Source organism: Corythoichthys intestinalis, chromosome 4 (genome assembly GCF_030265065.1).
Source record: "Corythoichthys intestinalis isolate RoL2023-P3 chromosome 4, ASM3026506v1, whole genome shotgun sequence".
Lineage (NCBI taxonomy): Eukaryota > Metazoa > Chordata > Actinopteri > Syngnathiformes > Syngnathidae > Corythoichthys > Corythoichthys intestinalis.
In genome coordinates, this window is record NC_080398.1 from 13,936,323 (window position 1) to 13,952,256 (window position 15,934).

Below are 15,934 nucleotides of genomic sequence, written 5' to 3' on the forward strand. Positions count from 1 at the left end.
TCAAAATTCTAAATTAGTCTCAAAATCATGAAATTTTAGGTTTTATCAAATGTGATTTATTTGGCAATAAAGGGTTAAAGTGCTGCTACCTTTTAGTGGGTAAATGAGGAGCAGCATTTCGTGTGTAAGCTACAGTACTTAATATGCTGGTTGCAGTACTGCTGACCAATTTATTAAGTCTGTGTGCGGGCCAGACGTTATTGATTTTATGACAAGGCTGGGGGCCGGATGAAATTTGACCACGGGCCGCATTTGGCCCCCGGGCCGGACTTTGGACATGTCTGATGTAGACATTGCAAAGTGTTACTTTAAGTCACTCATTGAGAGTGATTAATGTTACTGTAACGTTTACACGTACAGCATCTTTAAGCTATCTTTATTTGTTTCGTTTTACTCGTTTACTTCGTTTTACGTTTATTTTAATAAACCAAAGCCTTTTGTAACATACTTAATTGCCTTTTTTTTGTTTTTGTTTGCTTGCTTAGAAGATAAAATACGATGTATCATTTTTGCTTCCAATTGAATCGCATTTGATTGAACTAATTTATCAAAAAGCATCACAAACAGGTGTATCGCACTTTATCGAAGTGCATCGCATCGTATCGGGAACAGGTTGTATTGTAGCATATCAAATTGGGACGGGGGATGAATCATATCGCATCGTATCGAAAACATGGATTAATCGTAAGTAACGTATCGGGCAGGGATTCAGTGTATCGCAAATTATATCGTATCGCTGGCAGGGCATCGAGATGCATATCTAATCGCCACAGTAATGGAGATCCACACCCCTAGTACGTGTAGATGGCACCATTATGTCAACGCATAAATGCAGCTCTTACAAGTTTTTTGTTCGTTTGTTTACAGGTGGAAAACACTGTTAAACATGGGAAGACAAGTTGATGTGCCTCACATCAACACTTACTGTACGTTGATGGACATATATCGAGACTACGTGCTTTCTATACGGGGTGGCCGAGAGGCTGGGACAGATGGTGGCTCTCCTCGCGGCGGACCGTCAGCTTAATCCCAAGATCCAACTACGAGCTTTTTAACTGCAGCAAGTTTACGATACGCTATTGGAGCTGGAATTACCGAGGACAGCGGGAGAAAGCCCGTCTGGAGGCTGCCGACAGTCTGCGTAATGTCGGGTGAAAGCTCGGCGAGGCTCTCAAGCCGCTCCGGAGCTCTGCTGTCTGATATCACATTCTCGTATGCTATTTTTCTAATAATTTTATGAATTGTGATTTATTGACCTGTTTTGCACATCCACCATTCGTTTTTAATAAAAGAAGAAATGGAATCATGCTGTTTAAATGTTTTATTGCTATCAATGTCTGCAATAAAAATGAATGACATAGAATTTTTGTTTATATCTACATACCTTGTATTATTTCCTTGTAACAACAAAATCCATGTCAGCCCTTCAGCATTCGGCAAATGTAATATGTGCAATTGAATCTCATTTTGGTCACTCTAGTGGCCGGCGTATCAATCTACACCTCAGGTCAACACAGGCTGACAGGTTGTTATAATTTTGTCCACGAATGATCAAGGAAGTGATAAGAACAATCATACAGTATTTTAGGAATACCCTTAGGTTTAAATCACATCCTTCTTGTCTGCTGCTGGTTTCGATTTAAGGTGTATGGCGAGGTAGATCCACACTGGCGCATTGTAGCTACTAGCTAGTGGCTGATGAAAACTTTCTTCATCCAACCATATATGTATATAGACGCTTCCAGGGGATCACACACAGTGCAGAGAGTCTCAGAGTGTCTTCTACGTTGTGCTGAATCAATTTTTGGAGATTCCGTGTGTTTCTCTGCTTTGATTTTGCAGTTTTAACTTTGTCAACACACTGCTTACTTCAACCACAATTCATGTTGTTCTTTCTCTACCGGAGGTTCGGCGCAGACATTATCCAAGATGGCGCCGCCCATATTTCGCTCAGGAAACTTGTCTATAAACTTTGTGAAAGAGGTAACTGCTCTAAAGTAATTGGAAAGATCCTTTGCTTCATGTATCAACAATTTTTTTTTTTTTTTTTTTTTTTTTTACCCTTCAGGCATAACAAATCCAAACAAACATACAGCATTTATATGTGTTCACAATTAATTCAACCTGAAAAGAAAAGGGCTGATGAGAGAAGCCGAAGCTTATTGAAACCCGTCCCCAGTATACCATATAGGATGCAGAAAATATAGAATATCAATTTTTGACATTCAGATTTCGTAATGATTACAAGTTGGGTTTTTTTTGTTTTTGTTTTTTTATAATAACCATCCCCTCTGATTGTTCATTTTCCCCATAGTCCATAGTCGATCGAGGTAATGTGCTCGTTATGTTGATTAGATCCAGTAGACTAGTTCATAATTCAGTAATTAGTAAACTCAGTTGATTCGATCCAGAGGACAGGGAATAGCTGAGGACCGATGGTAGGCCGTGTCCGCCACCATCCTTTTGTTAACTTAATTCTGGTCGCAGTTTTCGTTCCTTGCTGACTCCCGACGAACATTCATCTCAAGGTTGCGCAGCTTCGTAGTAGGTTGCATCGCCATTTCGGTTGTGGACTCATGGCCTGGGGGCCTGGCGTCGCTAGGTCCTTCAGAAGGACCGTCCCAGCGATCACTGTCCCACCTGGCACAATCAGAAGCTGCCAGCAGCGCACCAAAAGGAAACATCCTCAATATCGTTCCTCTTCGAGTGTGGTCAGACACAGCGGCCGCCATCTACCCCAGCTATACTCCACAATATCCAGACTTTAAGGTGTTTTCCAGGCAGGCGCGTGGTCCAGGTTCTGACCGCATTGTGAGCCAGGACAGTGGCCAATCGACCAGTTCCATGTCGTTACAAATTTGAAGAATTTGAAGTCAATTGTCTGTGCATTTCCAGCCAACAGATGATATGTCCTTGTGAGTTCTGTTTGCATTGGCTTTGAGTCACCTTTGTTTTTTGGGTTTTTTTTTTTTTTTGTGCCTTCCATTGTTTTGGGTACACTCGGTTTTGCTTCCAGTTTTGAGTTGCCACCCAGACATTATTTAACATTTGTACAGTTCTTATTATGTCCAAGAGTTAGCTTGAGTCAGCAACATAATTATTTAATAAGGTTTGTTTATACCTCCTCTTAAAAACAACCAATGACCCTGAGCTGGTCACTGCAGAATCTAGTTTGTTCCAAAGCTTTACACCAGAGTAAGGAAGCGAAAATGATTTTCGTGTTGTTCTAGCGTAGTTAAGTTTAAACACATTTTCTCCCCTCAAATCGTATTTCGATTCCCTAGCCTGGAAACGACTTTGCAAGTTATACGGAAGGCTATTAGTTAAGGCTTTGTACATCATCTGTCCCGTTTTGAAATTTATTAAATCATACAGCTTCAATACCTTGGATTTGATGAATAACTCATGTGTATGTGCTGTGTATTTTGCCTTATGAATAATCCGTATTGCTTTTTTTGGATGACCAACAGAGGGTGTAATCGAGATTTGTACGTGTTTCCCCAAATCTCGGCGCAGTAAGTCAAATAGGGCAAAAACAGTGCACTATAAATTATTTGGAGGGCCCTGTGATCTAGTACATTTTGAGCTCTGTAAAGAATGGAGATGCTCCTCGCTAATTTATTTTTCAGTTGTCTTATACAGTATGTGGATTCCATGTTAATGAATCATCAAGTATTATACCTAATACCTTGTGTTCTCTAACACGTTCAATAGCCACCTGGTTTACTTGAATGTCTAGATGTTCTTTCAGTCCTTTTTTGCCAAATAGCATATATTTAGTTTGACTAAGGTTTAGTGACAGTTTATTGGCATTGAACCATTCTTGTAGCTTACCTAATTCCTCATTCACTTGTTGGGTCATTCTGTTTAGATCGTTACCTGAGAAAAAGATATTGATGTCGTCTGCAAAAAGCACCATTTTTAATATGCTGGATACCTTGTATATATCATTTATATATAGTAGAAACAATTTTGGTCCCAAGACAGAGCCTTAAGGTACTCCACATGTAACTTCAAGTTTTTCCGACCTTTTCCCACTAATTGTCACATTTTGATGCCTTTTAGATAGATAACTACGTATCCAGTCTAGAGCTATTCCTCTAATTCCCAGTCACTCTAATTTGTCCAATAATATATTATGATCTACTGTGTCAAATGCTTTTTTCAAATCCAAGAAAATTCCAACAGAATACTGTCCTTGATCAATCGCATCCGTAATAATTTCCATTGACTCCGTCAGAGCTTGTGCAGTTGAGTGGTCTTTTCTAAAACCATACTGGCTATGATTTAGTAAGCTATGCTTTGATATGAACTTGTCATAAATGTCATAATTCATTTTGTTGATTTCGAAAAGTTTTAACACCTTGAAAGATTCGAAAGATTTAACACCTTAAATCATACACAGCGATTTGCGCAACAGATCTTGACTTGTGTTATGACGCTGTTTACTTAATTAGACTGATGAACTCATGTAACTTCTTCTTTTCTTGCATTTTCACCACAAGAGAGCTGTGAGAAAGGTACTGTATATTTATATTATGATTAAAGTTTGTTAATTGGTTTGGTATAACTCAATATATTAGGATGTCATTTAAAAAATATTTTATTACATTAGTTTCATTAGAAAGCAAAACTCATATTTATATGAAGTCAATTCAAGAATGACAATATCCATTTCCATATTTTCAAAAAAATACATATTGTTTCCAATGTGATTTTCTAATAATTGAAATGGACTTTCTGTAAGAGTCATCATTTAAGTTAACTTTACGCTACGGAACTATCTAAATTGTTTCTGAGGAATTTTTAAAAAAAATACAGTTTGTGTTGTCTGGGGGCTATTTTGTTTTACAGTGCCTTGCAAAAGTATTCGGCCCCCTTGAATCTTGCAACCTTTCGCCACATTTCAGGCTTCAAACATAAAGATATGAAATTTATTTTTTTTTGTCAAGAATCAACAACAAGTGGGACACAATCGTGAAGTGGAACAACATTAATTGGATAATTTAAACTTTTTTAACAAATAAAAAACTGAAAAGTGGGGCGTGCAATATTATTCGGCCCCTTTACTTTCAGTGCAGCAAACTCACTCCAGAAGTTCAGTGAGGATCTCTGAATGATCCAATGTTGTCCTAAATGACCGATTATGATAAATAGAATCCACCTGTGTGTAATCAAGTCTTCGTATAAATGCACCTGCTCTGTGATAGTCTCAGGGTTCTGTTTAAAGTGCAGAAAGCATTATGAAAACCAAGGAACACACCAGGCAGGTCCGAGATACTGTTGTGGAGAAGTTTAAAGCCGGATTTGGATACAAAAAGATTTCCCAAGCTTTAAACATCTCAAGGAGCACTGTGCAAGCCATCGTATTGAAATGGAAGGAGCATCAGACCACTGCAAATCTACCAAGACCCGGCCGTCCTTCCAAACTTTCTTCTCAAACAAGGAGAAAACTGATCAGAGATGCAGCCAAGAGGCCCATGATCATTCTGGATGAACTGCAGAGATCTACAGCTGAGGTGGGAGAGTCTGTCCATAGGACAACAATCAGTCGTACACTGCACAAATTTGGCCTTTATGGAAGAGTGGCAAGAAGAAAGCCATTTCTCAAAGATGTCCATAAAAAGTCTCGTTTAAAGTTTGCCACAAGCCACCTGGGAGACACAACAAACATGTGGAAGAAGGTGCTCTGGTCAGATGAAACCAAAATTGAACTTTTTGGCCACAATGCAAAACGATATGTTTGGCGTAAAAGCAACACAGCTCATCACCCTGAACACACCATCCCCACTGTCAAACATGGTGGTGGCAGCATCATGGTTTGGGCCTGCTTTTCTTCAGCAGGGACAGGGAAGATGGTTAAAATTGACGGGAAGATGGATGCAGCCAAATACAGGAACATTCTGGAAGAAAACCTGTTGGTATCTGCACAAGACCTGAGACTGGAACGGAGATTTATCTTCCAACAGGACAATGATCGAAAACATAAAGCCAAATCTACAATGGAATGGTTCAAAAATAAACGTATCCAGGTGTTAGAATGGCCAAGTCAAAGTCCAGACCTGAATCCAATCGAGAATCTGTGGAAAGAGCTGAAGACTGCTGTTCACAAACATTCTCCATCCAACCTCACTGAGCTCGAGCTGTTTTGCAAGGAAGAATGGGCAAGAATGTCAGTCTCTCGATGTGCAAAACTGATAGAAACATACCCCAAGCGACTTGCAGCTGTAATTGGAGCAAAAGGTGGCGCTACAAAGTATTAACGCAAGGGGGCCGAATAATATTGCACGGCCCACTTTTCAGTTTTTTATTTGTTAAAAAAGTTTAAATTATCCAATAAATGTTGTTCCACTTCACGATTGTGTCCCACTTGTTGTTGATTCTTGACAAAAAATTAAAATTTTATATCTTTATGTTTGAAGCCTGAAATGTGGCGAAAGGTTGCAAGGTTCAAGGGGGCCGAACACTTTTGCAAGGCACTGTTTATATGTACTTATTGTTTGATGCTGTTTTTCAATGTCTTTGTTAAATAATTTCATGGGACAGAGGGGCACGTATACAATAAGATTAGCCTTCCTTCTGCTATATGTCATTTTAGACTTGAGAACGATTTGGACTTACTGGAATGGTTTTCCTTCCTTTTATAGGAATGGAATAAAGAACAAAGAAACAAAGAAACAATAATAAGCATGGTTGTAAAACTAAATCATGAAATGTTTCACTTGGTTAAATATTCATTCATTCATTCATCTTCCGAGCCGCTTATACTCACGAGGGTCACGGGGGGTGCTGGAGCCTATCCCAGTTCTTTGTTACATAATCATTTCAAAGATATATTTTTAATGTTTAGCATGGAAAATGAATGAATGAATGAATATTTGAACTATGGGAATGAATCAAGTTTTGCACAATATTCTATATTCTAATTTATTGAGATGTACCTCCTGAAATCTAAAACATAAAATTTAAAACTTTTTTTGTTACGTACATGTTACAGCTTGTGTGTTGCCGATTCAGTTTTTCTAACATGCATAATGTTTAAAAAGGACTTGGAAGACACTGGCAGAGACTAATCCAATATTATTCTGCTTCTTTTTAGATTTTTATTCTTGGTTAGCAGTTTTCTGGCGATTTGGACCAGTGATTCCCAACCATTTTGCAGGTATGTCAACTTTTCTTTTTTGCAAAACAGGTTAAATGATGTAAATTAATATAAGATCATCATTATTTAGGAACATTTTTGTGAGATTTTTGCTTTGTATTATATTGTAAGATTTCGCTCATGTAAAGTTTGTTCCAGACCTCAGTAATACTTTGTAATTTGGAATCAATGTTGAGTCAACAGCTGGCTCATCTCTCAAGAGCCAGAAAATGCATTTCAAGACAAAAATTGGCATCATTGTGTCATCTTCATGTTGAGATTTTCCATTTGTCACATACAGTATATTAAGTAAGAGTGTCGATCAAATAACTCTGAAGCGCACCTTTATTTATTAAGGGGCATAAATGAAGGTTTTCCTTCATTTATATCTCTTGGTGAAGTCAAAGATAATGAGTCCGGTTTTTGGTCTATATTTTTTGTCAGCAGTTTGATAGTTTACCATGAAAAATAGCAAATGAGGAAGTAACCACAAGTGGAACTTGCAACATGTTGCATGAGTATCATGATTCAGTTCAAATTTCTTTATTTTTATTTTTTAAAGTTCCTCAAGATATTCAGTTTTTACATCAATGTTGCACTCACTGGCTGAAAAAAAATTGACATTTCTCTTTGCAGGTTCCAAGATAATGGCGGCCATAACTGCACCTAGCTTTGCCATTAATAGAACGACTGCAACTGAAGAAGACGGGTCGAACGACTTTTCAGACTATGAAACAGAACTTCTATCTACTACGTTGGAAAATTCTCTCAACATCATGTCAATTGTCATTTACTCTCTGGCTTTTATCCTGGGTTTGCTGGGCAATGGCTTAGTGATCTGGGTAACAGGATTCATGATGAAGAAAACTGTTAACACTGTATGGTTCCTGAACCTTGCTGTGGCTGACTTTCTCTTCACAGCTTTCCTTCCACTGAGTGTAGTCTACATCGCTTTGAAATTCCACTGGCCTTTCGGGGCATTCATGTGTAAGCTTAATACTGCAGTTAGCACTCTTAACATGTATACCAGTGTTTACATATTAATGGTGATAAGTATTGACCGATGTGTGGCTGTGGTGTTCCCTGTTTGGGCCCAGAACCACCGTAGGGTCAAGAGGGCTTCCCATGTGAGTCTTTGTGTTTGGGTAGTGGCTCTGATTCTAAGCATTCCACCCTTCATCTTCAGGGACACAGGACCGGCAACCTCGGGCAGAGATGTTACTCACTGCTTCAACAACTATGCATTTTCTGATGACGACACACCCGAGTTAAATCAGCTTCGACTGTTTCGCCAAAAGTCCCTAGCCCTGACTCGCTTCTTCCTAAGTTTTGTGATCCCCTTCAGCATCATTGTCGCCTGTTATGCTGTCATCATCCATCGCATCAGAAAGAATGCCAACCTGGTTGGCCGATCAAGTCGCACTTTTAAGATCATTGCTGCTATTATAATTGTTTTTTTCCTCTGCTGGGCTCCCTTTCACATCCTTGTTTTGGTGGAAGTAGCCAGTCATGAGCTCAGAAGTGTAGTACTCCTAAAAGTTGTAATGATCGGGAGTCCAATAGCCACAAGCTTGGCCTATATCAACAGTTGCCTTAATCCGTTTCTCTATGTGTTCATGGGACAAGATTTTAAGGATAAAGCATTCAAATCAATTTTGAGAGCACTGGAGAATGCTTTCCAGGAGGAAGACGCTCATGCAGATTCAAAGACATTTGAACTAGGTCAGGTAAGTAGTTAAAAAATAAACATTTTAAAAAAATAAAATAAAAAAAGGAGTCCCCAGCACAGAAAAATTGCATAACATACAAAAAAGATTATCATTTTTAAAAGCAAGTGGCAAAAACATTGATTCGCCCTTATTTCTTTAATTGTTAATGTAGTAGTTCAAGATGCAAGTCATTTTCCAATATCCGCGACTCTTATATGCACATGATCTGTCACAAATAGAGTGTGTCCTTGTTAAAGGTTCTCTGAAATATTATTTTTTTATTTGATAGCAATCGCTTTTGTAACCGGATTATGCATGTATCCGCCCTCCACAATGTTTTTCCATGCTCACTAATATTAGTAGCACAGATCACTGTGTCTGCCCCTTCCTGGTTCTAAACTGAGCCAGATTAATCTTAAAGCATATAAAGCATCATTTAGATGTATACATCGGCATTTGCCGTGGTTTACTTCTATCGTTTCCATTCCTGCATGATGAGTTTCTGTCTTTGTTACATTTATTTCACGATCACTTCACTGGAAGCCACTTTGTTCGGTTTCGGTCAACTTTGTTTCTTGTCAATATCCTATGTCAACGATGATATTTAGTCCTGATACCATAGATGCCACATGTATACTATATACAGAGCTATTTTTAATTATTTTTGTCACCATTTGTTTACTATTCAATAAACACAACATAGCCAATGGAACTTGTATTTAAAATTGCTATAAAATTTCTCAATTTTCAGCCGATTTTCAAACGGCCTGGTTTTTCATCAGTAAGGGTGGTTAAACTGAGATCCCAACTATGGAATTTCATCGCACCCAATGAACTTTGATGTTGTTTTAGATATCAATGTAGAGCATCATTCAGTTTGTCAAAGGGAACCACGGATAGAAATACTTGTATTTCTTAAAATTTAAATGTTAGTATGAATTATAATAATTTGATATTAACCTTTTAACACCTGAGCCTATACATATCTATATACAAATTCAAATGATTGATCGTGAAAAAAATGAAATATAACATTTTTAAAAAGTCTTTTAAAAAATATTGACAATAAACTAGTTCAGTTCAATTTTTTTAGGCATGCCACTCGTTTCGCCTTGAACAGGACAAAGTGCCACATCACACACTCTTTTACCCAGCCCACTCTTCTGCCGTTTGTGGTGTCAACCTGTCACTCTTCCCAATTTGCCTACTCGTCCGAAGAAAAAAAATGACAAATCTGGTCCATCTTCTTCCTCGAGTTGATGAAATAATGCATTAGCTTGCGCTAAATTTAGTTTTCGCTTCATTCCGCACGTTTCAAAGTCACTCGCTCAATCCAACCGGCCATCGCTCGCTACCTCGCCTCCCTCTCCTTAGGTGGCACCTTGCTCAGCAATTTATCAAAAATGTTCACATTATGTCAGTCCTTCTTGACCTCACAGTGGCTCCTGGGATATGTAGTCTTTTGTGGTGCTTTCGGTTTTGAAAAAGGACAAGAAATGATGGAAATATGGACATAATCATGGTCCATGCAGTGTTTTAATGCTTATTTATGAGGGCAATAAAACTATTAAACTCAAATGACATTATCTCCTGTTTTACTTGTTCGATTGACTTCAAGTAAAAACGGGCGTGGACCTCAACTTCTGCACTTTCAAATGAGACCAGAGGCACGTGGGTGACGTAATTACAGCGTGACGAGGCTTCAAAGAGGATATGCGTAATTTTGTCGCCGCCGACACGTGTACATATTCTAACGTTTGTGTTTGTCATGCTGAGGATAAGACTACTGTGCATGACGGACAGGCCTGGAGCCACCCTCGCCATGCCATGGCGTGCCCCCGCCGATTGCAGCCATAGCCGATGAAACATCATCCGCGCCCCAGAACCCAGAGCGATCACATCCCCCTCCTCACCCCACACAACACACCCGCCATCACCTGCAACCATGGCACTGGGACAGAGGGGGTGAAGACGGGGGAAAGAGAACAAGAAGTGGCCCATCACTCCACCCAGCCAGATTATGAGGGGTGCCTGCCCCAAGAACTACACTAAAAGAAAGTGGGAAAAACTTTACCACCCTTTATTAGAGTTGCCGAGTTTCCGACTGAAAACCATTCATTTGACACTGTGAAAAGACTGTGAGGTGAGGTAGGGCTGGGCGATATGGCCTTAATCACGTATCACGGTAAATTGAGCAGATTTACCTCGATAACGATAAATGACGATAAATTCGCCCAAGCAGACTGTTATGTAATTTGAAAATCTGAATCAGTGCATGAAATACAGATTAACCGTTTCTTGATTTATTTACCAGCTTTCAATTTAATATATTTAACAATTGTACATCCAGTCTAAACATTAAGTATACAAAAATTTATTGTAAACAATAAGAATTCAAGTATGAACATTTAAAACGGCTTGTATAGCTTGAACAATGTACATTGTCGAAATCAATACGCCTGTGCAAACATGTCATTGTAACACAAATGACTTACAGCTTGAACAGCACACTTCAAAAAGACAACTTATTGTTAATGGCTGCTGTTACATAATTATTCAACACAAGTGTTCAAGGTTTCAGGGTTTTTTTTCCCGGTGCATTTTCTAATACATACACACACACATTAAAGCTGCATTGATCTAATGACACAGAATTAAGCACATACAGAAAAATAGCTGGGGCCATTAAACAGTCATAATATAATTTTCACTGTTGGATTGTACTTTATGCTGAATGCTTTACCATCACAAAAGCTATCAGATAAATCCCACACAGACAGAGATGTACAATAACGTGATATACTAGGGCTACGTTCATACTACAAGTCTTAATGCACGAATCCGATTTTTTTGCCACATTAGTTTTATTTGGCTTGCCCGTTCAGACTGCCTTTGTCCATTGGGGCCGTTCAAGTATCACGCATGCGCACTAATTCGCAGTCCGACACACGCTGAGCAAGACGACCCGCAAGGGCAGAAGCATCAAAACAAATAACCACACATGCTGGCTGTCATCCATCATTCCAGGGATATCATATTTTGCTTTTTAAAAAGAGGACACAAATAATACACATTAATAATCCCCATCTAGGCTTATATTCAAAGTATATGGATCGATAGCATGCACGCACTGTCCGTGCATGTCACACACACATACAGGCAGTTTGCCCCGACTCTCGGCCGTGTAAGCAATGTTGAAATATTGCTCATATAAAGCAGAGAGAAAACCGATCATTCTCAGGCTTATCCTCAACCCGTTTTTATTTTTTTAATGACTGTTGTCAAGTCTGACCCTTCCTAAAAAGCTGTGTTCAAGGCAAGCTAGGCGCTAATAACGCACAGCTGCACCGCTACCGTAGCATCTCTCTCTCTTTTTGATGACGTAATTGCTGCATGAATTCCGATTTGAGAGACTGGACAGTACAGTCCGCTGCGACAGTCTGGAAAAATGTGGCCCAGATCGGATTTGAACCACATACGAAAGTGACCCAGATCGGATTTGAAATGGTCCAGTTCTATGCGACTTGTCACGTTTAGATCGTCAAGTTAATGCCTCACTCGAGTCGGAAAAACACAAAAAAATCGGATTCGTGCATTAAGACCTGTAGCATGAACGTAGCCTAATTGCTAGATGCAGTCCGTGCCCAATCCACTCATTAAATTCAGCTGTTTCGACAAGGTTAGAGCCGCTATCCGACTCCATCACGTTCATTTGTAGCGTTAAGCGCTAGCGTTAGCCACTAGCGTGTGGCTTGGCTAGGCAAGGCAAGGCAAGGCAAATTTATTTACATAGCACAATTCAACACAAGGCAATTCAGAGTGCTTTACATCACATGAAGACCATAAAAATCACATTTAAATCAACACAACGTAAAAACCAAGACAAAAGATCGCATTTAATCACAGAATAAAAATAAATAAATAAAAATAAAACAAAAACTACTACTACTAATAATAATAATTGAAATCAGCAATGGAGATAAGCACAAGAGGAATAGAAAGCAGATAGATTTAATTATATAGACAGTTATGGATATGCAGTGCTAAACAAAAGCGTTTTTAGCCCTGATTTAAAGGAGCTAACAGTTTGAGCATACTTCAGACGTTCGGGTAACTTGTTCCAGAGGTGAGGAGCATAATAACTAAATGCTGCCTCACCCTGCTTGGTTCTTGTTCTTGGAACATGGAGAAGACCGGTTCCAGACGACCTTATGGGTCTGGATGTCTCATAGGAATCTAACAAGTCAAGCATGTATTTTGGTCCAAGGCCATTAAGTGTTTTGTAGACGAGCAGTAGTATTTTATAGTCTATCCTTTGACTCACTGGAAGCCAGTGTAGCGATTTCAAAACCAGTGTAATGTGGTCCAGCTTCCTTGTATTTGTGAGGACTCTGGCTGCAGCATTCTGTACTAGCTGCAGCGTCCTGACTGATTTTTTATCAAGACCTGTAAATATACCGTTGCAGTAGTCCAATCTGCTGAAAATGAATGCATGCATAAGTTTTTCCATGTCTTGTTGAGTCAGAAGCCCCTTAATTCTGGTTATATCTGGCTACCGGTAGAATGCATTGAAAGCATCCTCTTTGGTAATCGTGAGAACAAGGGAGGACAGTGGGTGAAAGCCCGTCTGGATGCCGCCGAGAGTCTATTTAATGTCGGGTGAAAGTTTGGCAAACCTCTCTTATGCCACACTCCATCACGTTTGCTTGCAGCGTTAGCCGCTAGCGTTAGCCTACCGGGCTCGTTTGTTTTGCTTCCTGATAACCACGTGACTCCATACGTAAGCACACTGTCTGCTTTCTTAAAGGGGAATGAACATAGCTGAACAACACAGAGTCAAAGCGGGATGAAAAGACTATTTTCTTGTTTTATTAAATTACCGAATTTACCGTCATGGTCAAAATTACGTCGGTCATCGTAAAGAATTTCGGTACCGGTAAATTTTCGGTTTACCGCCCTGCTCTAAGGTGAGGGCAGTAGAGTGTATTTGTTAAAATAGGAGAGCTTGGTCAAGGTACAGCGAGACAGTAACTGTGAACCGCTTCCCCACCATCTAACCCCTGACAACTAGCCAGGTTACTGCTCTCCTAACTACCGGTATGCTATCAGGTGTTGTTGTATGAACTGATGAAGCTTGCTCGGATGAGAGGCAAAATATTATCCAAGACGACCAGAAAAATCCAGTTGCAATCGATTCAATACCATGAGAATATAATCAATTTTATTTCAAATGATACAGCTGACGTCTACCAAAGGACGTGCGTTCAATCACCCGCCCTGGTGACCATGTTGAAATATCCTCGAGCAAGATACTGAAGCCCACATTGTTCGTAATGCTGTGTCATCAGTTGCTAAATAAGGAAACAGGAACAAAATCCTTTGAGTACTTTGAACTTAAAAAAGCACTTTACAAGTGAAAGGACATTTACCATAACGATGCATTTTGTTACTATTAAAATGAACAGCAAACAGTACATTCTGAATACCCATTGAAAAATTTTTCCCCCTCGTGTACATATAGCCTTGGCCATCATTCCATGCTCATGTATCTATCCATCATTCTGTAATGCTTATGTTATACGATCAAGGGGGAAGTGGAGCCAATCTCACCTGATTTAGGGCGGGAGAGAATGCACACACATCCTCGGATTTATAACTCTTAGCCGAAACAAATTCCAAGAGTCGAGATTCCAACCAAGACAAAAACAGATGCTATTCTGAAACATATTGTCTTTTTCTTGAAACAGTGAGATATTTTGGGAAGCGAGAAGATTGGAGTGGCGTTGAATTCTTCAATATGATGGACACACAAAGAACAGCTAACCAAGGACAAGAAGGTTTATCTGAAATGCTTGACTGTTTATGGCAAAACTGAAAGGAATGGGAAGCATATGGAAAGGATCAATGATACAGGCAAGGGCGTAGATTTAGTCTCAACATTGGTAGTGACTATATAACAGCATAACGTGAATGTACACTTTTTTTGGGACGGGAAATTCATAAGACCAAACAGATTGGTTGAACGGGGGTCAGGGCTACATTTCTCACAAATATAAACCTAATTAATTGATGGGCGAAATGATCAATGCAAAATAAATGTATATTGACTTACATAAACTTTCACGTCTATTGGTTCAGGTGATGCACCGTTCGATTCCAACCTTTGTTTTCAAAAACTAACAAAGAAACATTTTGAAAACTTCAAGAATAAATGTCTGGATGGAGCCTTCCTTCAAGTAAAACACTACTGCTTGTGTCCACAAGCACAGCCAAACTCAACAAAAAATTGGGCTGCTTTAAGACAACATAAACAAAATAAAAATCCAAAAATTGGTGTGAGAAGCTAAACCTCGGTTCACTACATTTCTCACAATTTACATAAAGTCAACAGTAGAAAACACATACAGCAGGACACTTTTCTCTCAGCAGCTTCCTACTTGAGTTTTGCAGGTTAGCAAATTCACAGTTTAATGTTATGCTAATTCTGATGCAGGTCGGACTTTCCGTAGCAAAATTAGTGGTGTGTTCCCCAACTCCACAACATTGACGTCTTTTTACATTACTTACAGTGGCTGCTGCTGGCTGAAAAATATTCTAATATCCCTCCTCTCGTAAAGGGGCGTAGAAAGCAGCATTTTGTCAACATGTTGCGTTTCTGCCAGGGCTGTGAGTGCGTGTGTGTGTTAAGTCATCAGCCAATCAAACGTGCGTTTGAGGGAGAAAGAAAATGGACCGGCACATTCAGCAAGTGAAAAAGGGTAAATGTAAGTCTGAACATAATGAAATAACGCTTGAAATTACCTACATAACTGAAGTCATTATATCATCAAATAAGGTTGCTTAAAAGTTGGTGGGGACTATTTGAGAATCCTTAAATGTTGGTAGTGTTATGTCCCCACCGTCCCTAAGCAAACCTACGCCCTTGGATACAGGCACGCAACAGGCTGAAAGGCCTAAATCCAAATGTCATGGGGTGAGGGGGTGAGAGTGACGTTGCATAATAATTGTGAAAGTGTGGTGTTTAGAAATCTGTCCAGATATAAACTTTGCGAAAGAGGTAACTGCGCTACAGTAATTGGAAAGA

General features: G+C 39.4%; 1 protein-coding gene across 1 annotated transcript; it reads left to right on the forward strand.

Annotated features, from left to right (window-relative positions):
- Nucleotides 1-7,022: 7,022 nt before the first annotated feature.
- Nucleotides 7,023-9,684, forward strand: LOC130914488 (chemerin-like receptor 1). The gene is made up of 2 exons (XM_057833729.1): nt 7,023-7,162; nt 7,778-9,684. Exon 2 carries the CDS (start codon nt 7,789-7,791, stop codon nt 8,878-8,880), a length of 1,092 nt encoding a protein of 363 aa, XP_057689712.1. The 5' UTR covers nt 7,023-7,162; nt 7,778-7,788; the 3' UTR covers nt 8,881-9,684.
- Nucleotides 9,685-15,934: the final 6,250 nt, after the last annotated feature.